Source organism: Desmodus rotundus, chromosome 13, assembly GCF_022682495.2.
Source record: "Desmodus rotundus isolate HL8 chromosome 13, HLdesRot8A.1, whole genome shotgun sequence".
NCBI classification, from domain to species: Eukaryota; Metazoa; Chordata; class Mammalia; order Chiroptera; family Phyllostomidae; genus Desmodus; species Desmodus rotundus.
This window is the reverse complement of record NC_071399.1, coordinates 22,036,556-22,060,522: the sequence shown is the minus strand read 5'-3', so window position 1 is coordinate 22,060,522 and position 23,967 is coordinate 22,036,556. Positions and strand designations below refer to the sequence as shown.

The window sequence follows — 23,967 nt, the reverse complement described above, 5'->3', positions numbered from 1 at the left end:
GAGGTGGCGCCACCACTGAAAAACAAGAGGTGGAGAGCGGCACAGTTCACACCCCATCTCTCCCCCATCTCTCATTTCCAGCGTGCGACTGTAAAATGAGGATAACACTTGCCCTACTTAGGTCACAGGATCGGCGTGAGAATCTAAAGAGATGCGATATAGGAAAGTGCATTACAGGCACTGTGCAGGTAGTAGTGGGTGTTAGTTGTCCATGTGGAGCTGAAAAGACCTTAGACAGGGGCCCTGGGGCGAAGGTGGCTTTTATTTCCTTTTTGGGGGAAGTACGGGGAGGGGACGTATCCCAGGCACAGTAATGTAAGGAAGGGGTGGGTGTGCCTTCAGAGGAAGAGCCCGGATCCTCCAGAGGGGCTCTTCCAAGTCCGCCTCCTGGCCCCAGGCTGCAGGCTGTGTGCTCAAGAGTCACTCCCCTTGGGGTGCCAGCTCCTGCACGGATGGAGGCACGTAGAGGTGTCTGCTGGTGTTCACCAAGAGGAAGGGGGAGTAGGTGCCCTGACCGAGGGAGCAGAGGGCTAGGGTGGTCGACCCCACACCCAATGCCTGCCCAGGATGATAACTGGCTGGTGTGACTCTTCTCCCGAGAAGGGCCAGAGGGGCCCAGAGGCATTGCTCGATCTGATGGCTGGTCCCTTAAATGTCCATCTCAAACTGTGACTCTTCACCTGGGGAGAGAAAGGACAGAAGGTCAGGTAAGCAATGAGCTATTGGTAGGAGTGACATTTTAGAGGCCAGGGAGAAGGACTAGCTTTGCAGTCTGGTGTTCCTACAACAAGAGCAGAGGCCAGGTTCATGTTGCCAAGGAGAATGGAGGGAGGGTGGGACTACACTAGGTATTCTCAGAAATGTAGGTCTGAAGGTGCCCTGTCCAGCTATGCCCTCTTCCCCAATCCCAGAGAAAGAGCAGAGACCATGTCTCCCACGGGAGAGGTGACAGCCCTGAATTCTGCACAGTTTTTACTATTTTTAATAAGAAGGAATGGTTACTTATAAATTGACATAAACATAATTTCACAGAAAAATATTCCTTAAGCCCTGACTGGTGTGGCTCAGTGCGTGGGGCATCGTCCCACAAAGTGAAAGGAAGGATGCAGATTCGATTCCCAGTCGGGGCACATGCCTGAGTTATGAGTTTGGTCCCTGGTCAGGCAGGGCATGTATGGGAGGCAACTGATGGATGTCTCTCTTACATCGATGTTTCTCCCTTTCTTTCTCCCTCCCTTCCCCCTCTCTAAAAATAAATAAGTAAAATCTTTTTTTAAAAAAAGGAGAAAAGAAAAATATTCCTTAAGCATATAGCTTTTTTGAGCTTGTGCCCCAGCTTTTGGTTAAGAAAATGGTATCATAACCAACTAGGAATACATCTGATTGCCCATGGAATAGCCTGGAATAGTAACCAGCCACTCACTGCCATCGCCCCCCTTTCCACTAAAAATCCCAAGTCATTCATGCCACAGCAGGTTGCTTTTCTTTTTAATGCCACTGCCTCATTCAGCATCTCCTGGGCAAGGCCCAAGGTTCTACATAGTAAGATGCCTGCTCTGGTCCCACAGAGAAACAAGTGGGCTCTTCTTCCTGTCTTCTTTACACAAATAAGTGGGTCCAAGGCTGGTAGCCTTGGCTTCTTACATCCAGTTCAGCAAAATGACAAATGATGTCACTTCCTCACCACCACACCACATCACAACTGTGCGAAACTACTAGGCATTACTGTGGGTAAGGCTGCTTGCTGCCAGGGCACCACTGGGCCATCCCTGTATTTGGTATGGGCCAGGGCGGCTCTAGAACCTGGGAGGGAAGGGGGTATGCAAGCGGGGGTGAGGGACAGCCTTCAGGTAGTAGTGACTTAAAAACTTCAGGAGTCGCACCTCCATCCTCAACTTCCAGGCTCTGATTTGAAGCAAAAAGTGGGGGTGGGAGGCACCACGCCACCAACCATGTACATCTGTCCATCCTTCTCTCCATCCTTTAACACACAGCAGGGAACCCCACTGCCTGGTGCCATCCTCGTTGCTCTGTGTCACTTCCCTGCCGCCTACTGCTCTCCAAGTCTGCAAGGCAAGGCAACCGCCTCCTGTCTTGGGCTGTGGGGTTCCCAAGGGAATTATGAAGGGTGTCCTGCAGGCCCTGGGCAGATAGAATCTGCTGCTGTCAGCAAAGCCAGTCCAACCCAAGGTCCCAGCTGCTTCCTGTCTGGTCTGGTGCACTGCCCTCCGGGCGAAGGGTCAGCGAGTTCCAGGCTGCCTGCTTGCTGCACAGGCTTACACTGCCTCCTCCGGCGGGGACGAGCTCAGATGCTCTGACAAGCCAGGCATGGGCCACAAAAACTACACCCACACACACCTCTGCTGGGGGTGCTGCTCTGATTACTTGTGGGGACCAAAAGGCTTTAGAGACCCCATGGCAAACCTGCAGAAACAACTGGATGCACTGTTTCTACCCGTTTTCATCAAGAATCCGTAAGTGGACCAACACCCTGACAGAAGGCATCCTGGGTGCCTTTCTGAGCCTGCTAGACATGTCATTTCCTAGAGGACAAGGACACCATGTCTTCGAAAAGTCGTTTCCTGCACATGAACACCGTGGGTGTGTTTCAAGTGTTGCAGGTACCAGGTACTGCTTCAGGGGCAATTACGTGAAGGGGCACACTTAGGAAATCGGTATGGGGAACCTCTCCCACCTCGGTCAAGCGCCACCACTGACTAGATCACCTAAGGAGGTCAAATCATCTTTCCTGGGGTTCCTGGGGAAAGTTGGTATTGATGGAAGTTCTCCCCACCATCCCCCGCCCATCCCTACCCCGACCCTCTGGACCCTGAGCCGCTCCACAGGTGCGGCAGTCGCCCTCATTTCTTCCCTGGAATTCCCCCTAGTGGACAGAACTCTCGGGCCACATACATTTCCATCCCAAGAAAAGCCTGGCCAAGCCCAGCCACTCACCGCCTGCTGGCTTTTCTTCAGGGCTGTTTTGCAGGTGGTTCTGGCTGGCTTCTGTGGGGGGCTCATCACTTACAGGGCTGGTGACCCCCGGAATGGTGGGCAGGTCCCGTGGGGGTGTTTTGGTCACAGGTGAATTCCGACACTCCATCAAGAACTTCCGGTCATAGATGATCCTGGTACCTGGAAAGGAACAGGGACACTGGTAAAGTCATCCTGAACTCCCTGCGGGCTCATTTTTCCACTTCTTTGAGGCATGGCGGCTGCAGAGGCAGCAGGTTTTCCTGTAAATGCCAGACCTATAAAAGGAGGAGTGAGACTTCTTCAGGTGCCTGGCTACAGCCTAGGACACTGCCGCCACCAAACCGCCCTGACGACCTGTTATGAGGGCCGCTCTGATGGAAGAAGAGCCCACTGGCCACCAGACCATGTCCTCTCTCGCTCAGAGCTTTGCACGCCCTGTGCTCGCTCCTTCAAGCCCACCAACTCACCTACCTAATCGGTGCTCGATGCTGTTACTTGTGCCAATCACACCCCACAGTGGAAAAGGCACGTTTTCACTCACTTTTCAGTTCCATCCTCATAGCACCCTTGTGGGATATCCAGAATCTTAAACTCCACTTTACAAATGAGCGAACAGGAAATTAAATGATTCTCCGACTAGCAAAAATGAGAACTTGCCCGTCTGGGCAGTGTGGAGAGGAGTGAGCCAGAGGCCCTGCCAAGCCCACCCCCCCTGTGCGAACCTGCTCTGCCCCAGCCCCAGTTCACCCATTGCTCTGAGGTGTCACCGCACTTCAGGGTTTGTCCATGGTCTGTGACCCACTCCTAGTCTTTTTGTCCTCCTTTCACAAGTGTCACCCTGCGGTGAGGACCGCGTCTTATGGAATTATTCACTATCCTCAAACCGCACTTGAGACCCATCCTGTGATACTTCGAAACAGAGCGTTTTCTAAGGCACAGGACCCAGGGTCCTTGGGGGAGACCCAGCCGATTCACCCAACACCAGGGAACAGTGAGACGTTGTTCTATTTGGTCCTTGTTTAATCCGGATCATCTCTGAAGCTCCAGGAACGTAATCCCTCACTAACATTTGCTGATTGTTCCCTTTTCAACACAGGGCAGGCCTCAGGTTCAAAGCCTTCAGCAGGCAGGGGAATCTAGCAAGAATTTAAAACTTTCTTGTTGTCATTATATTTCTTTTCATAGTTGCCTTCTATTTATGGCAAGTGAATCTGGTTTTCCATATATAGGCATGGTATCAAGTTTCCTTTTAATACATAATAGGATATAATTTAACACAGGGTGGGGCAAAAGTAGGTTTACAGTTATTTGTATGGAAAATAATATAATGATGAATAAATAATAATACAAGAATAAACTCTGCTTTGTGTACTCACAACTGTAAACCTACTTTTGCCCCACCCTGTATAATACTGTTATATAATACACAATGCATGTAATAAAATACAATAAAAATGAGGTTAAAAGGTAAGGTGATGTAAGCATATACTGAATACATGTGCAAGCGGAAGGCAAGGCATGATGAAAACTGCAGCTGGAAGACGAAGGACCAGTTTAGAAGCCAGGACTTCAGGAATGCCCCTACTTGTCAATATCCCTGAAATATCCCCTCCCTCATAGGAGGGCTGCCAGGAGTGACATTGCAACAGCTGGGATTTGTTGCTGGAATTTAAGCACAGGCCTCTCTGTTAACCCAAGGAGAGGAACCAGCTGCATCTCTGCGCTTGGAGAAGGAGTCCCTGAGGTTGGGCTCCAGGTACTCAGGAGGGTCCTGGATGCTGAAGGCGGAGGACTGGGAGCTCCGCCTGCTTGCAGGTTGTCCCAGGCTGACTCAGGCTCCATCTAAGCTGTTACCTAGTCTCGCTCTCCTTGTCGGGAGGCAATAATACAGAAGCGGACAGCCCTGCTTATCATCACCTGGTGGTTAAAGTTCATAGTTCCCATTTCTTGGAGGGCGGGTAAGGAAAAACACAGAGCCGGGGGGCTGCACTTTAGGCTCTACTACCAGGCAGCTGTGCGACCAACCGTCTGCGCCTGCCCCTCCCCCGTTTGGGCCTCAGTTTCCTCAACTGTAACACCAAGGGCTGTGTACCAATGAAACAAGCAGGCTATAAATGGAAAATGGTCCACGATCTTTGAGGGGGGATGTCCTGGCTTCAGAGATTGGACCACTTTTCTCTTTCTTAATCCTCCAGGCTTGGCACCTTACCTCCTCATCTCCTTGCCTCCCCTCATCTTTGCCGTTTTGTGGGTTTGTTCACTACAGAGTAGGGAACTGACCCCATCAGAGTGGAACCTAAGAGCTGGGGATTCAGTTGTCTTAGAAAAGAACTTTGAGGCCAGCAGTTTCTGGGAAGTTCCTTTAAAGGTCACCAGCCCTCAGTGATGTTTTAAAAATATTTATTTTTAATTTTAATTTTCTTAGAGAGAGAGAGAAAGGAAGGAGGCAAAAGAGAGAGAAACATCAGTTTGTTGTTCCACTTATTTATGCATCATGGGTTGATTCTTGCATGTACCCTGACTGGGAATCGAACCCACAGTGTTGGCGTATGGAGATGACACCCTAACCAACTGAGCAACCCAGCCACAGCATCCAGGGATCTTTTTCAAAAAATTGTGGTGAAATACAAATAACAAAATTTACCATCTTAACCATGTTTAGTGGACCATTCAGCACTGTTAAGTGCATTCACACTGTTGCACAACCGAACTCCAGAACTCTTTGCTTCCTGCAAAACCGAAACTCTGAAACCATGAAACAACCCCTCATTCCCCCTCCCAAGCACCCCCGGCACCGCCATCCCACTTTCTGCCTCTAGGACCCGGACTCCTCTAGGTCCCTCGTGTAGCTGGAATCACACAGCATTTTTCTCTTTGGGACCGGCTTACTCCACCGAGCGGAACGTCTGCAAGGTTCACCTGTGTTGTTGTGGCATGTGCCAGAGCTCCCTTCCTTTCTACACATAATATAATAATATTCCATTGCACGGAGATACCGCAGTTTGTCTATCCAGAAGCTTGGGTTGCTCCACCTTTAGGCTGTTGTGCACAATGCCGCTGTGAACACGGGTGTGCAAGTGTTTCTTTGAGGCCTGGCTTTCGATTCTCAGGAGTATATGCCCAGAAGGGCCCCTGGTAATTTCTAAATCATTAATTACACTTAAAAGAGAAAAAGAAACAGCCTCTGTGTTCCTTTTGTCTTATAGCTAGAGCACTTAATTAAAGATTAAAACCCTCATTTGTGCTAATAAAATCCATACGCTAAGTGAGGGCAGAGGTGGTGCCACCACGAGGGTGTTTCTGCTGCAGAGAGTGGACAGCAGCGTTCAGACCTCGGCTGCGAGGCTCCACGTCCCGGAGGGGAGGGGAGAGGGGTCACAAAGCCACTCTGACTCGGTTGGGGCCAGTGAGGGCCGGAAGCTACAGATCCATGTGGTGGAAACGCTCCCCACGAAGCTCTTTGGCTTGTTAAGCCTTTTTTCTTCTGTCCCTTCATGGGATTCACCACTGCAGAGCTTCAGTTTAACAGTGAGCTTCTGGAAATTCCCTAGACTTCCCACAGATGAGGAAAACTTAACAAAACACACACAGCTCCATATAGTCAAAGATAGGACCCTTTGGCTGCAATCTGTTGCTGCGGTCTCCTGGTGCTGGGCACTTGGCCTGCCTATAGGGGCAGGAAATGACACGGGAGGGGGATGCCAAGGTCCCAGCAAGGAGCTGGGCAGCAGCAGCTGGAGGGGGCTGGTCAGCTGTGGTCTTATGGAAGTTATAATAGGAAGCAAGTGGGGCTGGCCCAGAGAACCCCAAGTTCAGGAATTAGAGGCATTGTGGGAAATGGGATGGGGGCTGAGAACTTGGAGAGGCATCTTATGTTCCTCACCCCAGGAGGGGCGGGAAATTGAGCCAAAGTTGACCTCCTGAATGGTGAGCCTCAAATCCCCTGCCCTGCCCTGCCCTGCTTCACGATAATGAGTAAAGATAAACACTCATAGAAACTGATTTGGAGAGGGGGTCCCCCGTGGCCACAAGGTCGAGCCCACCAGTCTCCAGAATGCACAGGGGCTTCCGGTCAGCCTTGGCCACCTCACTCTTAAATGTGAACTGCCAAATGTCTCCACACATTTCTGGGAATAAATTAACAGGAGGAAATATATAATAAAGGAAGCAGAATATTTAAAGAACAGAAAGACAAAAAGATGACTAAGCAAAAAGATAAATTAGAGATTCAATATTGGGTAACAGGAAGCCCAGAAAGAGAGAGAAGAGCTCTGGGTGGGTGGCTCAATTAGTTGGAGCATCATCCTGAACAAAACATTGCGGGTTCATTCCCTGGTCAGGGTGAGCATGGGAGGCAACTGAAGTTTCTCTCTCTCAAATCAATAAACAGATCCTCTTGTGAGGATTAGAAAAAAAGAGAGAGAGAGAAAGAAGTTGGTAAAAGGAATTCACTTAAATAGAAAAAAGAAAGAGAATTGTCCTGAAGTAAAGGAGATGAGTCTTGAAATGCCCTGAGTATCCAGTGCAAGTGATTAAAAACACCGATTTAACATTCATTGTGATATTTCCCAATACCAAGGACAAAGGGAAAACTGTAAAATCTTCTGGAAAGGAGGTAAAAAGCAACAGGTGCACACAAGGATTGGGAATAACAATGGCACAAACTTTCCTAACGGCAACCCTGGAAGGCTGAAGACTGTGTCAATCTTGAACAAGAATTCATTTTGACTTCGTTTTATACTCAGCCAGAAGCTAGTCAAGTAAACATAGAACAGAGATCTTTTCAGAAAGCAACAGGAGGATGCATTCTACCAAAAGGAGGGAAAGACAACAGGCTTCTGGGAATCCTGTGTCGTCAGCTGCGTGGCAGGTCCAGAGCTGCCAGACCACGCCCGTTCAGGAAACGGGGGGAGAAATGGACCAGTAATTTCAGAAGGCGGACTGCATGTGGTAAGAGGTGCTGGAGCGTATGGAAAGCCTTACTTGAATGGAAACTAAGCACATTTTTAAATGAAGCAATTTTTTAAAAGTTGTTTAAAAATGTAAACACTATTACTGTAAACTATTTGGCTCATCTAGTCATAGCAATAAACGTAACGAACGCATACTTTAAAAAATTTTGTGATATAATTATTTTGGGAGAATGGGAGGAGAGGAAGAGGATGTACCCATGATAATAAATTGTCATCTCTCAACAAAATAAGTCAATAGATAAAATCAATAGTTAGAAATATAGAGGTAAATCCCCCCAAAAAGAGCTAAAAATGTTGTTAGTTGCTTCTGAAGAGTGAGATTGAGATGGGGTGGGAGAGACAAGAGGTTGCTGTATTATTAGAAGTCTTTTAGGACTTACGAGTTTTAACTTTTTACACATATAAACTCTTTACATATAGTACCTTTAAAATACTTTTATTATGAAAAAATCAAGTACATACAAAAGTAGACAGAATAATATAATTGTACACACACACACAGAACCCTTGTTTTTAAACTAAGGAACAGGTAAAATGAATCATGGATTAGACCTGCAGTACGAAGCTGTGAAGCTACTATTTGAAATAAGAAAACAGTAGCTGCATTGTTCACAATATATTGTATGAGGAAGAGTCACAGAACTGTACGTCATGTATGTTTGGTTACCTTGGGGGATAAGGTAAGGATTCAATTAAAAAATAATAATAATAATAACACAACCAAACATTTTTTACACCGAGCATTTATTTTAAATACAAAATTCTAATAAGGTTATATGGACAATAAACAAACAAATAAGGATATAGGGTCATTCTAAGGATATAGAATTTCCTTTCCTAGTAAGTGAAATTAAAACTGCCTTGGCTATGACTAGGTAGACTCCCCACCCCACCCCAAAGCCCAGGGCGCCCTCTGCTGGGCTGGAGAAGCAGCCTGGTGACCTCACCCCTCCAGCACCCCTCGGGCTGATGGGTACTAGCCTCTGGCCATGCTAGACTTGACTCCCACAAACCGTATTCAAGGATGGGCACCACTGCAACCCAGGGACAAATGCTAACCTCACCTACACGGCAGCACTCTTTGTTCAATCCTCTGCCCCAAAGGCAGGTGTGCGGGTGTCACCAAGCATTTTCTACCAGCACCACGCTTGGGGCTAGGGACACAAGCAACAGCTAGAGCTTCCTGACCTCAGACACCCATAATTTAGTCAGCAGAGAAGAACCTGTAAACAAAAGAATACAGTCAACTGTGTGAAGTCTCAAAACAGAGGCGTATGTGGGGACCACAGCGGGACAGGGGAGGTATCTATCTACTCTGTGCGTGCCAGTGGGGACAGAGACACCAGGCCCCCCACCAGCCCTCTCTTCCAGCTTCCAGGAAGCCTGATCCTAAACCCCGAGTCAGAGAAACATCCATATCACCCTGAAAAATGAGGGGCTGTGGGGGAGGTGGATTGGGGATGACCTACAGGGGAATCCAGAACCTTGTTCCCCCGTGGTTCAAACCATCTGTGTAGGTGGGATCCTGTTGGGTGCGGGGGGAGGGGGGAAGGTAGAGGTCAAGGTTTGGTCTTGAACTACCAGTAGAGAAGAACTGAAGCTATTTTCTAACTGAAGGCCTATTTATTTATTTATTATTTATATCCTCACCCGAGGATATGTTTATTGATTTTAGAGAGAGAGGAAGGGAGAGAGAGAGGAACACCAATGTGACAAATGTCAGCTGGTTGCCTCCCATACCAGTCCCGACTGAGGGTCGAGCCCACAGGCTCTTGGCATGTGGAATGACACTCCAGCCAACGGAGCCACCAGGCCAGGGCTCAAAGCCTTTTTAAATGAACCACTCTATAAGCAAACATGGGGAAAATGTAAATTCAGGGGCCTGCAGGAGTTCTCTGCCCTGGAGAGGGGGGGTAGGGACCCCACCTCAGGAGGACTACTTGCCGCTCTTCATATAGCCTGTGGTTAGAAATCCAGTTCTAATCACTCTGGGCAAATTATTACTCAATCTTTTGGTGCCTCAGTTTCTTCTTCTGCCGCATGGCAATGACGATTTCGGTGCCTGCTGAAGGGGGTGGTTGTGTGGGTTAGAACAGTGGCTGCCACGAAGTATGCCCTCTACAAACAAATCCTAGCTGTTACCATGACCAGTGTGGCTTCAGGTGACATATTTTACCCTTTATTGGGTCCCATCCACGCCAGGGACCAACCAATATATGGTTAGAGCAGGGACAAAACAGGGGAGAGAAAAACAACCCTGGAAAGAGACCTGGCGGGCGGGGAGTGTTTCTCAAGGCACGCTCTGTGGTGAGGACAGTTTACGTGAAGGTATAAAGTGACTTAGACGTTCCCCTGGGGTCTGGTTTCCTCACCTGTAAACAAGGGTGGCAGATTAGGCTCACGGAACTATTTTTAAAGCATCAACCCTGCACCAGGCTTTGGAGGTAATCTCTGGGGTCTGTTCCAGCCCTGATGCGCTAGCATTTATTTTTAGGATCTCCTTGTTGGCAGGCACTTGGAGTGGTGCAGACAGCACGGGCCGGAGGCAGAAGCTCTGGGCTCAGACCTGGCCGTGCCATGTACCACCCGCTCGACGCCGAGCCTCGCTCTTCAGCTTGAAGAGGCAGTACTAACGAAGTCCACACCTCACAGGAGCATCGTGGAGGATAAGATAACGCGTGTCTTGACTCCTTTTTTGAGAATAAGCCATGACATCCACACAATTGCTATTACAAGAAAATCACTCAGGAAAGCATACCCAAGCAGGAGACAGAGAACACTCACTTTAGTCTTCCGCAGCCAGCAGAGTGCTGAGCACGTGCTGCACTGATTCATTTAAATGCTCAGGTGTTCAGGCGAGGTGACTGCAGCAATTCCCACCTGTCATCACTGCCTGCCTGGGGGCCAGGCCCTGCGCTCACAGCCTGACATGCTGAGCCTCGGTGTCCCCCAAAGCCCCCAGTGAGGGAGATACATTACCCTCAACTCATAGACAGGAAACTGAGGCTCAGAAAGGCTGCCTCCCCCCCTCCCAGCCACCCAGACAGACATCCAGGGGCAGACCTAGGTTGTCTTATCTCCAATCCCAAACACCAGCTTCTGTTTAAAATTAGCAAGGCAGATGGGCTATTGAGCCTCAGCCAGCACTGGCAACTGGAAAAATTACAGGGGTCTTCAGACTTTTACTTCCTCCGAGTGTTTGGCTGGAACAGGATGTTCCCTGAGAGCGAGGCCTGCCTTAACGTCTCCATCCCCCTGCAGTGCCCGCACTGGGGTTCCAAACGCTGCTGGATGCGACTCCTGTAAGTTGAGACGCGCTCATCCCTCACTTCCCCCTGGGCCTCCCCTGGCAGCATTCTTCCCCTGAGCGGGATGTGAGGCCCAGCAAGAGTACAAGAATGGAATTCCTAGAACTGCTATTCCCATTCCAGGGAAAGGGAGAGCATTTCACAACAGGGTCAGGGGGAGGTTTGAATGTCTGCACTCATCAGATGCAGGACAGCAGCCTGGGGACAAAATAATCTGGACAATTTTAAATTCAGCTCTCACCAGCTCTGTGCCAACCTGGAGGCAAGTGAACGGATGGGCAAGGGTCCAGCACGGATCTCCCCACCACCACTACCACCAGGCAGCAACCCCAAGGGGTCTGGGCAGCGTTTCTGGCGGAGCTGTTTAGCAAGCAGGGCTGACTTGTCAGGGAAAGTGTAGGTGAGAGAAGCAGAGATTTTTCTTCACCTCTGCCCCCACCAGCTCTGCAAAGAGAGCCAAGATCCCTACGTGTCTCATGACAGGAATCTTATGAAGCTCCTCGAATACCAACTAGGGGCGATCAGCAAATGACCAAGGGCCCTTCTGGCTAGTCCCTCTCTTCAAAGGAATTCCCTTGAAGGGGATAAGGCCAGTGCATTGAAAATAAACAGGAGGAACAAGGCTTTTACAGAGACTTGCAAAACAAAAAGGCTAAAATAATTATTCTAAGGGCTGGCCAAGCTCCTTCCTCTTCTCTCATTCCCCCAAATACTTCAAAATGTACCTGTGCAGAGCGGAGTGGGGGGACCCCCTGGAATTCATTACCAATAGGGAGTGCCCTTCTGAAATGCCTCCTGTTATACAGGAATACATGCTGTCCTTGGAAAGGGGAGGGGCACTGTGTTTTGTGTAAACTGTGTCTTCCTAAATTCACATGTTGAAGTCCCAACCCCCAGTACACCTCCATGTATTCAATATTTGGACATAAGGTCTTTAAAGAGGCCATTAAGTTAAAATGAAGCCACTGGGGCCCTGGCCGGGTGCCTGAGTTGGTTGGCACATCATCCTGTACACCAAAAGGTTGTGGGCTCAATTCCAGGTCAGGGCACATACCTAGGTTGTGGGTTTGATCCCCGGTCAGGGTGTGTGTAGGAGGCAACTGATCGATGTTCCTCTCTCACAATGTTTCTGTCTCTCTTTCTCTCTCTCTCCCCCCTTTCCTCTGTCTCTGAAATTAATGAACATATCCTCGGGTAAAGCTTAAAAATTTTTTTTTAAAAATCAAGCCATTGGGGTGGGACCTTAATCCAATATGCTGGTGTCCTTATAAGACAGAGAAGACACCACAGAGGAACAAACCATGGTCATGTGAAGAGGCAGTAGCAGACGGCTGTCTGCAAGCCAAGTACAGTGGCCTCAGGAGAAACCAACCTTTCCGGCACTTTGATCTTGGACTTCCAGCCTCCAAAACAGTGAGAAAATAAATTTCTATTGTTTGAACCACCCAGGCTGTGATATTTTGCTATGGCAGCCTGGCAAAGTAATCCAGGCCCACTTTACCCTTTTATTCCGAAGCACTGATGGCAGAAATCTGTTTGCACACACATTCCCTCTTTAAGGCAGGAGACCTAATTTTTACCCTCCACACTGTATGCATCACCAGGAAACCAAAGAGAGTTCTCAACCTGTCCTGTACCTCCTGGTATTCTCCCTCCTGCCCACTTTTGGACTGCTGGGTTCAAAAACTCAACTCCAACCTACTGTCAGTACTCCAGAAAAATCAAGGATATTCAAATGGATGGGCAGAGCAAGTGTTCCCAGAGCAGGTGTTCCCCTGGAGTGTTCCCAGAGCCCGCCCACTTGAAGGGGAAGAGCAGGTAGGCTGGGTAGCTGTGAGTAAGGAGAGCCATGACAGAAAGTGAAATGTATTTATTGCCCAGGGGTCTGGCTCCATGGCCATCTGTGTGGTTTGCTTGGTGGAGCTGGACAAAAGTCCTTGGAAATGCGGCATGGGATCTATGACTCAGTGTTTTCTAGAAGGTGTCCTCTGCTCTTAAACCCGGAGTGGATGCACAGGCTGGTGATTCTGGTGTGCTTCCACACCTGGCCTTGGCCCTGCTGGCCAGTTAAGTTCCCTCAAAGGATCATTTTTGGAGCCTTGGCCCTAGTGGAAAATGGTCTGAAAATGTGGCCCCCTCAACTCTTCCCATCCCTGTTCACACAAATGGCTTCCCTCTTTCAAAGGCCGCTATCCCCGCAACCCCACCCTTCCAATCTGGGCTAGCCCGGTGTCTTGCTTTGACTAACAGAATACAATGTTTAAGTGATGTTATGTGACTTCTGAGCCTGGGCCTTAAGAGGCCTTGCAAACTGCCAACTAAAAAAGCTCAGGTTAGGATTCTTGAATGGAGTGAGACCAAGAGGACAGAGGAGAGCTCCCAGCCTTCCTGGTGTCCCCAGCAATGCCCAGATATGTGGGTTAGGCCATCTTGGACCCCCTCTAGCCAAGGGCAATCCAGCTGCCAAGTGCAAGCAAGCACAGGCAAGATAAGATCATCAAGGGCTGCCTAGGTAGCCCTAAGAATGGAGAGAAACAACAGGTTGTTGGTGTTGCTGGAGTTCCTAGTTTTGTGATGGTGTGTTAGACAGCAACAGTGAACTGGCACAGCCCTTCTCTTCAACACAAGCACCTCTGGGCAGCTGGCGAGCCCTGGCACTCAGGGCCTGGTCTCTGAGCCGTCCCAGTGAACTTTCCTGGGCACAGATATTGGATTCCAAGGCCCCTTTTGTTGCCCATGTCCTTGCCACCCAAATGCCATGGGCAGATGTCATCCACTCCTGCCTGGTCGGTGATAATGGGTGCACACATGTATGTAAGGAGAATCCATCCCTGCATCTGAGACCCTGGCCCCCAAACTGACTTGTTCAGTAGAAAAGAGTCACTTCTTTCTGCTCAGTAATAATAAACAAAAGTCACATCGGTAATACTGCTATTTGCAATACTGGACTAAGTAGGAAAGTTCAGAGAAAGTAAGTCTCTGCTCGGGACATCCCAAGATAAACAACGAGGCCCTGTAAATGGTATCATTAAGACAGCTCAGAGCAGGGCCTGGTGGTAAAGAAAGTAGGTTACCCTGAAAACGCTTTCATTCCGGGATTCTTCTCAACCTTTCCCATTCTAGACACCAGACCTGGCCGTCAGCCGTGGAGATACAAAGATGAGTAAGACTGCTCTGAGAGGACTCGGAGCCAAGCGAGTGAACAAACACACCAAACATATACGCGTGAGCCATTTGTTATGAATCATAACAGAGGAAGAACACTGGCATGGGTTAGGTACGACCAGAAAGTAACAGGTCTTCCATTTGTTCAAACACGCCAGAATCTGTGGGTACAAATGAGCAATTTTCATGAAAAACTTTCACCTTGGGACGCCATCCTGTTTGCAACACCGCTGCCCCTTCCTGACTTCTCTTCTGGAATGACATCAAATAAAGGCCCATACAAGAAAATGCCTCACTACCAACAGATAAAGATGGGACCACTTGCCTGCCTTTTCAACAAATTCGGTAGTAAAGACCTTTTTGCTCTTTCGGGGGGGGGGGGGGGGGGGGGAAATTAAGTCAGCTCCTCTTTCAATTAATAAAGGCCCGCTGCCTTTGAGGATATTGAGAAATATATGTAAGCCTTTGGATGCAATTAAAATCTAACATCTGTGTCCGCACTGTTAGAATGTGAGGCCTACCAGGGTGACCTCTCTGAGCGGGCGATTCTCACGGGTATCATACCAGGCCTGCTGGTTATAGGGGTGGGGGCTGTCTGTCTAATTGCTTCATTCTATGCATACAACTTTGATGCTTATAATGCTATTTCCTCAACTAGGTGCTTATAATTCATTTCCCTCAACTAGAAATCCAAGCCCTTGAGGTCAGACTGCCTTCCAACTCTGGATGTGGTGCATGCCTTAAAAGCAGGGAGGCTCATGGGCACCGGAGGGAGTTTGGAGTGCCCTACACCACGGCCCCCATCACAGTCCCTGATGAGGGACACAGTGTGGAGTGTTCAGGCAGGGGAGTCAGCCTTTTGGCATCTCTGGGCCACACTGGAAGAAGAGTTATCTAGTGTCATACATTAAATATATTGCAATACAAAACCACCAAAAAATTGCATGTTTTAAGTAATTTACGATTTTGTGTTGGGTCACATTCATAGCCATCCTGGGCTGCATGGGGCCCACAGGCCACAGGTTGGACACCCCTGTGAAATGCTTTAAAAGGAAGCTTAGGTCAATGTGAAAAGAGGCCCCTATTTCCCTCGCTGCTTTAGTGTCCAAGTCCTTTTAACCTGTCCTTAATCATGAGACATCCTCTCTGTGACTGAGCTCTGGGGAGCTGGCTGCGCTCTAGCCTCAGCGCCTAGTGACGCTCCCCCTGCCCACCCCCACCAGCCCCCACCCTTCCCAGCATTGTCTGTTTCACAGTTGAACACACTTGGGAGCTGCTCCAAGGTAAGCTTCCTGGGCACAAACTGTGTGTGTCTAACCAAACAAGGTGTCATGAGCACCTGTAGCTCTTACCTGCTTACCTCTGATTAACCTGATCCAGGTACAGGGCTTAAGTATGACTACAACCCAAAGAACCCCTGTAGGCTCTGGGGGCCAAACATCCAACACGGAGCTGGGAACACGGAGGCTGGCGGGGGTGGGATGCAGCAAAGGACGGTTTCTGACCCATATAAACATTCGTCTGGTTTATGGAGCCACTGAAGATTTTCAAGGCTCCATGGGCTCAAATACTCATCAACGACACTCCCTTCGGCAAATTCCTTTTGAGGTCTCCAGACATTTGACTTCAGATCCGTGGTGCAGCCCATGTGCGCACGCATGTGTCCAGTGGCGGCGGTGCAGGCAAATGGCCATGGGAAGGAAGCTGCAGTCATCGGGGTGGCGATGGCTCAAATCGACTGCGCTCCTTGTCCTCCAGGGACGAGCACTGCAGTGCCACGTCCAGCAAGAGTGACCGCTGGACACCTACTTCCATAGCTCCTGACACCTCCAGTGAATGAGCGCGGGCACCCATGCAGCCTCTTTCCCCAGACCCCCGTTTAAAGACCAACCCCAAACACAACCTCAAGAGAAGTCTGCCTGGATAGAAGCATCACTTTTTTTGCCGGACCCCAAGGTCTAAAAAGGCGAGAAAGTCATGTTCCACTAACTCAAAGTACAGTCGTCCCCCCTTATCCACGTGGGACACATTCTGGGACACATTCCAAGACCCTGGTGGAGAATGAAACCATGAGGGAGCTGACCCCTACGTGACTGACAGGTGGATAGCACACTCGGCATGCATATGCTGGACAAGGGATGATTCACCACCCGGGTGGGACAGAGAAGGATGCCATACGATTTCATCATGGTCAGAATAATGTGCAGTTTAAAACCTATGAATTATTTATTTCTGGAATTTTCCAACAAATCTTTTTGGACCATGGATAACTGACATGGAGGCAAGTGAAACCATGGTAAGCAGGGGACTACCATGTTCAAATGTGGTATTTAAACCAGTCACTGGGAGCTCGTTGGAAATGCAGAATCTCAGGCCCTACCCCGGAGCCTGCAGAATCAGAATCTGCATTTAAAGGAGGTCCCCAGGCAATTCACAGGCACATTGAAGAATGAGAAACAGCACTTCAGACTGGAGAAAAAGGGCACCAGAATGACCTTTCCACATTAGTTCAAGCTTTTCTGCCCTGGCAAAGGGGTAGGATCAGGTGTACTTTGGAGGAAGATTTCACACCTTGGCTAACTGAGGCAGAGGCAAGCCAGGGTTCCCTGGTTACAGACCGGGAGCTGTACCTGCCGCCCGGGACCCCCCCCCCCCCCCCCCCCCCCGACAAGAACAGCCTGGCTTTAGGCTCCTGGCACTGCTAGCTTTCTCCCATGGCCTCAGAAACTACCTTCCACTCTGATGCAGAAGCCCCATCCCCTCTCTCCCAACTAAAGACCCTCAAAGAGAAGAGGATTTGCTGTGGTCTGACAAAAACACCCACTTCCTAGACCAGAGTGAGAAGTGGAGAGTTCGCTACATAAACAGTACCGCTGGGTGGTGCTTCCAATCTGATCCGTCCCCATCCAGCAACAAAAGGTGCAGAAAAGCGCTTCCGGAACCTTCAGGACTGCCCCAGGGCCCACCGTGAACAGGCAGGCAGATTCTCTCCCTCGCTTGAAGAAGCCCCCCCACTGTTGGGAAAGATCCCGAAAGACAGAAAAGCAGAGCGGGACGGACTGCATAAAGGTCAGCCAGGAAAGAGAGTTTGAGTCAAAAGTGGCAGGAAGGCTCCCTGGCAACTTTTGCTTGGGTCATTTTTAACAGGAGAGAGAACGGTTTCTCCCTCTATGCTTGGCTGCTGCTTCTTGCCCAGCATGGGAAAACGGTGTGACGTTGGACAACGGACACGCATTTTTAAGCTTTGGGGCCTCAGTGCCATGTTTTGTAGCATAAGGCAGCACGGCTGGACAAGAATCCCCTGACAAGTCTAACGTTGTATGTTTTGGATCAAACAGCCCAAGACCTCGGATCTGGATGTGCTCGCTGGTGGTGGGACAGCTGCCTGAGAAAATAAGCATGTGGCCCCGGACGCTGGCAAGAGATGAGCCTGCACTGCGCCCGCCCCGCCCGCGTCTGCCCGCACCCTCGTCTCTCAGCGCAGCGCCAGGATCTGCGGCCGTTTTTCCGAGCAGTTTGGGCAGGAGCAGTAGAGGAGGGTGTAGGGGAGGGAAGAAGGGCAAAAGGGGGTGAGGGCAGTGCGAGGATGGGAGGGACATGGTGAGCCACGAGGAGGATTTCATTATGCAAACAGGCGGGCAGGTTTCATCAGCGCCTGTGCGCTGGGGATCCGGGGCTGGGAGGTAATGCCTGGCTCCCGAGGGCAGCACGAGGCTGGCCCCAGCCAGTGCCAGCTCAGCTTCCTCTTCCTCATCCACTCTTAGGGAGGTCACACGGGGCGCCCCCTCCCTCCCGGACGGAGGAGTGTGTTAGTCCGCACAGCCCTGCCCGAAGCCCCAGGTCCGTCGGCGGAGTTCCCACACCGTAAATGGGCAATCTGCCACAGGTGCCGGCGACGTGCTGCAGGAGCAGGCGACCACCCTCAGCCCAAAGCCTCCGTCAGAGGGTGCTTGCCCGATGCAAAACTGGGAGGATCTCCGGAAGGAAAAAAGGGCTCCGCAAGAGCCACTTATCCCAACAGGGGACGCCCGTCCCATCCCAACAAAACCCCAGGCCAGTCCTCTCCTTGATCGGTGGGCACATTGACCCCACTGTATTCCGCCCCAGGAGTGCCCCCAACACCCACAAGGGGCAGCACGCCTCGGCAAGTGGCAGTCCTGGAAGCGTGCCTTTCTGTCTGCGTGGGGGACACTCAGCTGTCTCTCCCAGAGGGAGGAAACTAATGGGACGGTTTGCAACCCCAGCTCTGGAGGACGCACCCAGACGGCAGGCAACGGGACGCGGCCACTCGCTCGTTCCCTATGGCCACCTCAGTGATCCTCGCTGCCTCCCTGATGCCCCTTACGGATTCTTCCCGGTCACCGCGACCCTTGGTCTGGTCGCCCCGTCCAGTGGACGGTTCCCAATCCCGCTTGCTCTGCCCAGTCCGTCCTCCCCAGCGCCCGCACCGGGACTCCGCGAGCCCGCGCCTACCTCCCGGAGTAGTGCTGAAGAGCGTGCCGCCGGGGGTGGTGCTGTAGTCCCCGGGGGGCAGCTGCACACCGTCTCTGAGGTCCACCCGGTGAGTGGCGGGGATGGCCCGGCTTGGGGTCTGGCTGCAGCTGCTGCCCCCGGACATGGTCTCCCGCGCACTGTGCCAGCAGCCAGAGCGTGGCCCTCTTAGTGCTCCAGCCACGCCCCGCCTAGCTCTGGCCGGCCCCGCCCAAGGCAGTCCCTTCCGCCTGGTTCTCTCCAGCCCCCTGGGATTTGTAGTTCCCGCCCTCGCGCAGCTCCACCAGACGCCCAGCAGCACCCTGCACGTGGGTTCCTCCGTATCCCCTGATGCGAGGCCCCCTACCGACCGACGCCTGTCCGCGGGTGCTGCTCCGATCCCTTTTTTCCCTGCCACTGGGTCCCTCCCAGCCTCGCTGGCAGGGATGGGATGGGCGTAGGGGGTCGGGAGGCTTGCCCAGGTTAGTGCATCCCTAGGTCAGGGATGTGACTCCCCGCTCTGCCGGGATCCTAGCCGACCCGGGCCACTCTGGGAGGCCTGCATGACGACATCAGGCAGCTCAGCCCTTCCTGTTCCGTGCGTTAGTTTCTCACATTAAAAAGTGGGGATTCACTGGGCATTCGCCCCTCCTTGGTTTACTGAGCATTCGCGATGTGGCAGGCTTTGAAGATATGGCTGAGAATGCTCCCTCCAGGGCTTTGGGGAGGGCGTGGGAGTAGCACGCTAAGGAACCACCCAGCCCAGTGATAAGGCTAAACCTAGGGCGAGGTGGGGCTGGAAGGGATTGGACAATCGGAGGAGGTTGGGGTAGGGGGAGGGGTAAGAGTTGATCAAAGAAGCTTCTTTGTTGGGTCCAAGGCCCCGCAGGCTGCCTGACATTTCGTAGGCAGTCCTTGAAACGATGAAGGCCTGAATCTTCGAGGAGATCCCTAAGTGGAGAGAGAAAAATGCAAGGAGGACGGAAAAACCTGTTGGGTGAGAGAACAGTTCATGTCATTGTGGCCACAACTTGCAAGGAGAGAGGAGAGAACGGTTTAAAAGGGTCATTGGGCCCAGACTGTGAGGGATCTTTTCCATCATGCCGAGGTGTCCTGACTTGGTCCCACGAGGGCAGGCGATATCAGAGGTCTTCTAAGCTGGGAACGACGTGATTTAGTGTTGCTTAGAAAACTGACGGTGGCTTTGGAGTGAGAATGGACCACAGGAGGGTGAGGCCCGAGGGGGGTCACTCCTGAGTTAAACTCAGGCCTGCACTGTCCGGTAAGGTAGCTGCTGGGCACGCGTGCTCGCGAAGCGCTTGAAGTGCGGGTTGTCCGCATTCACAGTGTGGACTACACACTGCACTTCCGAGAATCAGTATAAAAAGTGGGGTAAGAGATCTCAGTACGTTTTCATATGGATGACCTGTTGAAATAATATTTTGAACATGGTGGGTTGAGTGAAATCCATTCTTTAAATTAACTTCACCTGTTTCTTTTTCGTCTTTTTAGCGGGACTATACGTATTTTATATATATACATTTTTTATATTGTATATCTATACATATGGCTTACAATATATTTCTATTGGATAGTGCTGCTCTAGAATGAGGCAATATAAAAGCAATCCCAAAGTTCTTCTCAGAACTTTTCTCAAGAAAACCATGGACTCGTCAAATTTTAGCGCTGTCCGGGTACCTTATAGCTCATCCAGGACAATATTCACCTCCGTTTTATTAAAAAATGAACAAAAACCAAAACCCGAGAGCCAAGAGGATATTCTTGTCCAAGAATATCCAGCTGTGAAAAGCTGAGGCAGGACTAGAACCCAGTGTCGCTTCCCTGCCAGGCCAGTCCTCCTCAGCACACTAGAAAGCAAAGTGGCCCCTTCTCCTCTCCTGGGAGGAACTGTTTTGAAAGGGGGGTTTGTTCTGGTGCCACACTGGACGTGCATATCTGGTTAGTGGAGACTGTAGGGAAGAGGCCTGCTTTGAAAGCTAACACTCAGTAGGAATGGCAGGGGTGGCGGGCGTGGGTTCTAGCCCCAGTGCTGCTGCTAAACAGCTGTTGAGCCTCAGACCAGTCCCTTTCCCTTTCTAGCCTCAGTTTCATCATCTGTCGGGTGAGAAGGGTCGATTTGAAGATATCTGAGAACCCTCAGCAATGACACTTTATTTTTCTTTCATAGTTGAAATTTTATTGTTTGTCTTGAAACAGTGACATTTTATGTCTTTGACAAACTCATTCTGAATTCTGCTCCTGGCCCAGCCAGGTTACCTGTGGTGGTTTCTACCTCTTTATAGAGCAGGGATTCATTCCTATTAAGTCATGTAACCATGGCTCCGTTCCTATCAGGCAGGGACACCACCAGAGTTGTCTTTTAAAAAGATAAGAGGTGGCACCAATGGCACGTGTTTACTCAAGCTCACTGGGGACACCACTTACCTTAGAGAGGCCACCGGAACCACTTTGGGGTGCTCAGCTGCCGAAGCCAGAATTGTTTGTTTCTGTCTTCCCTTCGAGGCTCTTTGAAACCCATTAGCTTCTGACAGTGGTAGCACTTCCTGCTGGAGGTCAAAAGAACAAAAGCAGAATGTTTTCTAGAAGAAAGATAAGGAGGGGGACACAGGGGGAACAGTTTCCATCCTATCTTGCTCTACTTGAGCAAGGCAGAGAGGGACAAGGGGCTGATTTTTATCATTTCAAACGGAGTTTATCTGGATAGCCAACCAGGCAGACAGGCCCAGTCCTCCTTCTGGTATCTAATGCTTTGTGCGGTTTAAAAAAAAAAATACATATATATATATCAACAGAAACTAAGAACAGCCCTAAGCAGGCACTGGCCCTCCCTGGTGTTCATCTCAACACAGCTGAGCTGGACCTGTCTGGTGTGGGGAAAGAGTGCCAGGAGAGCGTCCCCCGGAGTGGTTGCCTGGGAAGGCAGTAGCAGGAACCACAAGAGGCAGAAGTGCTTCCAGCTTCACTGAGTTATACTGCAGGAGAGACTGACTTCCGAAGCCCCTCAGGCTAGGGAGGGATTACGGGGGGGGGGGGGGGGGGGGGCGGGGGGGGCGGGGGGGGGGCGGGGGGGGGGAGTAAGTGGGAGAGAAGTGACTTCTTGTGTTTGTCTTGATCCTTCCTGGTGTTATTTGATGCTGACAGTGTGTCCGCTTCTACACCAGGAGTCCTTCGCGTTAGCTAGCAGTGCTGCTGTGGAAGGCCCTGGCCCTTGGAGGCTCCTGTGCTTTCTTATATGACAAGGGCTCTTCTCTGCATCCTGCCCCAAATATAGATTCAGCCTTTCCCTGGAGCTCTGGTTTCCATTCCAGGTGGATTCACTGTATCGCTTCACCCTCAGGCACTTAGGCCTGGTCCTTCTGGGAGGAAATGCTTTGGGAGGTTAATGGGTATGATTGGAATGAAGACTGCCCTGAACAGGCCTGGAGGGGCCTGTTGGGCTTGGTGGTCCTTGTCGATCTTGATCCTGATGATCCTGATTAACGTGTTTGTCTCCTGGTGCTCTCCCTGTGGTATTTGGTCTGTTTAGATAGCCCCGCTTGCAAACCCGGGGTGTTGGCTGCAGAATATCTCCACTCTGGACCTTCAGGCCTCTCATCATTCAGCTCCTTGGTGCTCATCAGCCGTGCCACCATGCTTCTCAGCTCTGCTTTGCCTCCTATAAACTCAATGGCAAGGCTATTTCTCACAGCAAGAGCTATTCCTTTTCAACCATAATTTGTTATTCTCTAGTCAGTGGGGAACCTGCTTGTTTTCCTTAAATGCCTTTTCTAAATGACTCAATCTTGGTCTGAGGCAGAAAGTGTAGGAAGCTCTTATGGTACAAAAAAGCACAGGAGCCTCTAAAGGTCATGCAGCCGTGACAACAGGACGTATGAGCGAACGTGAAGGATTCCCAAAGGTGGATTCAACGTTATACTATGGCTCCTGGGCTCAAGGGTTTATAAAACATTAGTGGCTCAGAGTTGGGTCTGCAGTCTTTACCTTGACCTCAAGAGCAGGTTCTTAGGCCGAATTTCTTGTGAATCATCTTCTTCCCAAGGCAGGAATAATACAACGAAGCTGGAGAGTGGAGGGAATGTCTGTGATACATTTACCTGGGGTTGCCCTTCTGCAGATGGCCCTGGGTGTATCTACCTGAGATGTCTTAGATGGTTTTGTGTGCTGGCCAGGAGAGTGAAACAGCAAAGGGATCCTTTGGTGGCAACAAAGAACAGTAGCATTGTAGTCACCAGGATCCAGCAGGAGGCCAGCTTCTTGGACCTAACCAGCCTTCATGGATGGTCAGTCAGTGTCACTCAAACTGGGTAATTTGAGGAGGTTTCATAAAGGGACAATTTATAAAGGTATGAGCTCAGTACTTGGGGAAGGGACAAGGGAAAGCATAACTACTGGAATGGGAGGAGGGAGGAGAGGGAGGGCAAGAGTGTGTGAGCCTGAGAAGTGTGTGGAGAGGCACCATATGGAGCTGCCGCCTTCAGTCCTGGCTGGCACAGGGTAGGAGCAGGAAGTAGAATCTCATGCCTCGCTGGCCTCCTGCCCTCTGCACTTCTACCCATTTCCCTGGTGGTCTAATCCAGCTGGAGGACAAAGGACAAACCAGCCCATTGATGCTGCCCTATAGGCCAACTTCCCGGGGCACAGAGTGGGGCAGACAAGGGTAGAGAGTGAATCTAAACGGGCAACAGAAGATTCCAGCACAGTGGAGTAGAGGAGAGATCGGGAGGGGAGTGTGAGAGTGTCCAGAGCAAACCCTAGTCCTGAGCAGATCCACACATGCGCAGGCAGTATGCTGAGGCACTCTTCTTCCTTTGGGGTTAGGGTTGGGACCCATGTCCACAGTCTCCTGACACACAATGTGCGTCGTCAAGGTCTTCAGTCCCCAAATGTCCTTCCCCACCCCCAAGCCTCAAATACGCCATCACTCACAGGTTGATCTCAGTTTAACTTTTGTCTTTGAACTAAAAGGCTCTGCTAACTTCACATTGTCTTTGGCACTCATGACCCTACACGTAAGGAAGAAAGGAAACAAACACTTCCTGAGTCCCTACTCTGCC

At 50.6% G+C, this 23,967-nt stretch overlaps 1 protein-coding gene across 1 annotated transcript; it reads right to left on the bottom strand.

The window, feature by feature from the left end:
- Positions 1 to 242: 242 nt before the first annotated feature.
- Positions 243 to 19,104, bottom strand: EIF4EBP1 (eukaryotic translation initiation factor 4E binding protein 1). The gene is made up of 3 exons (XM_024562661.4): positions 18,896 to 19,104; positions 2,956 to 3,135; positions 243 to 680 (listed from the first exon to the last, which is right to left on the bottom strand). The coding sequence occupies exons 1-3, from the start codon at positions 19,038 to 19,040 to the stop codon at positions 649 to 651; spliced, it is 357 nt and encodes a 118-aa protein (XP_024418429.1). The 5' UTR covers positions 19,041 to 19,104; the 3' UTR covers positions 243 to 648.
- Positions 19,105 to 23,967: the final 4,863 nt, after the last annotated feature.

Excerpts from the sequence above, each read along its gene's own strand:
- EIF4EBP1 (XM_024562661.4), bottom strand. The coding sequence starts at position 19,040 with ATGTCCGGGGGCAGCAGCTGCAGCCAGACCCCAAGCCGGGCCATCCCC. Across the intron at positions 3,136-18,895 it reads CTTCAGCACTACTCCGGGAG|GTACCAGGATCATCTATGAC; the intron begins GTAGGCGCGGGC and ends GTTCCTTTCCAG. Across the intron at positions 681-2,955 it reads TGAAGAAAAGCCAGCAGGCG|GTGAAGAGTCACAGTTTGAG; the intron begins GTGAGTGGCTGG and ends TTCTCTCCCCAG.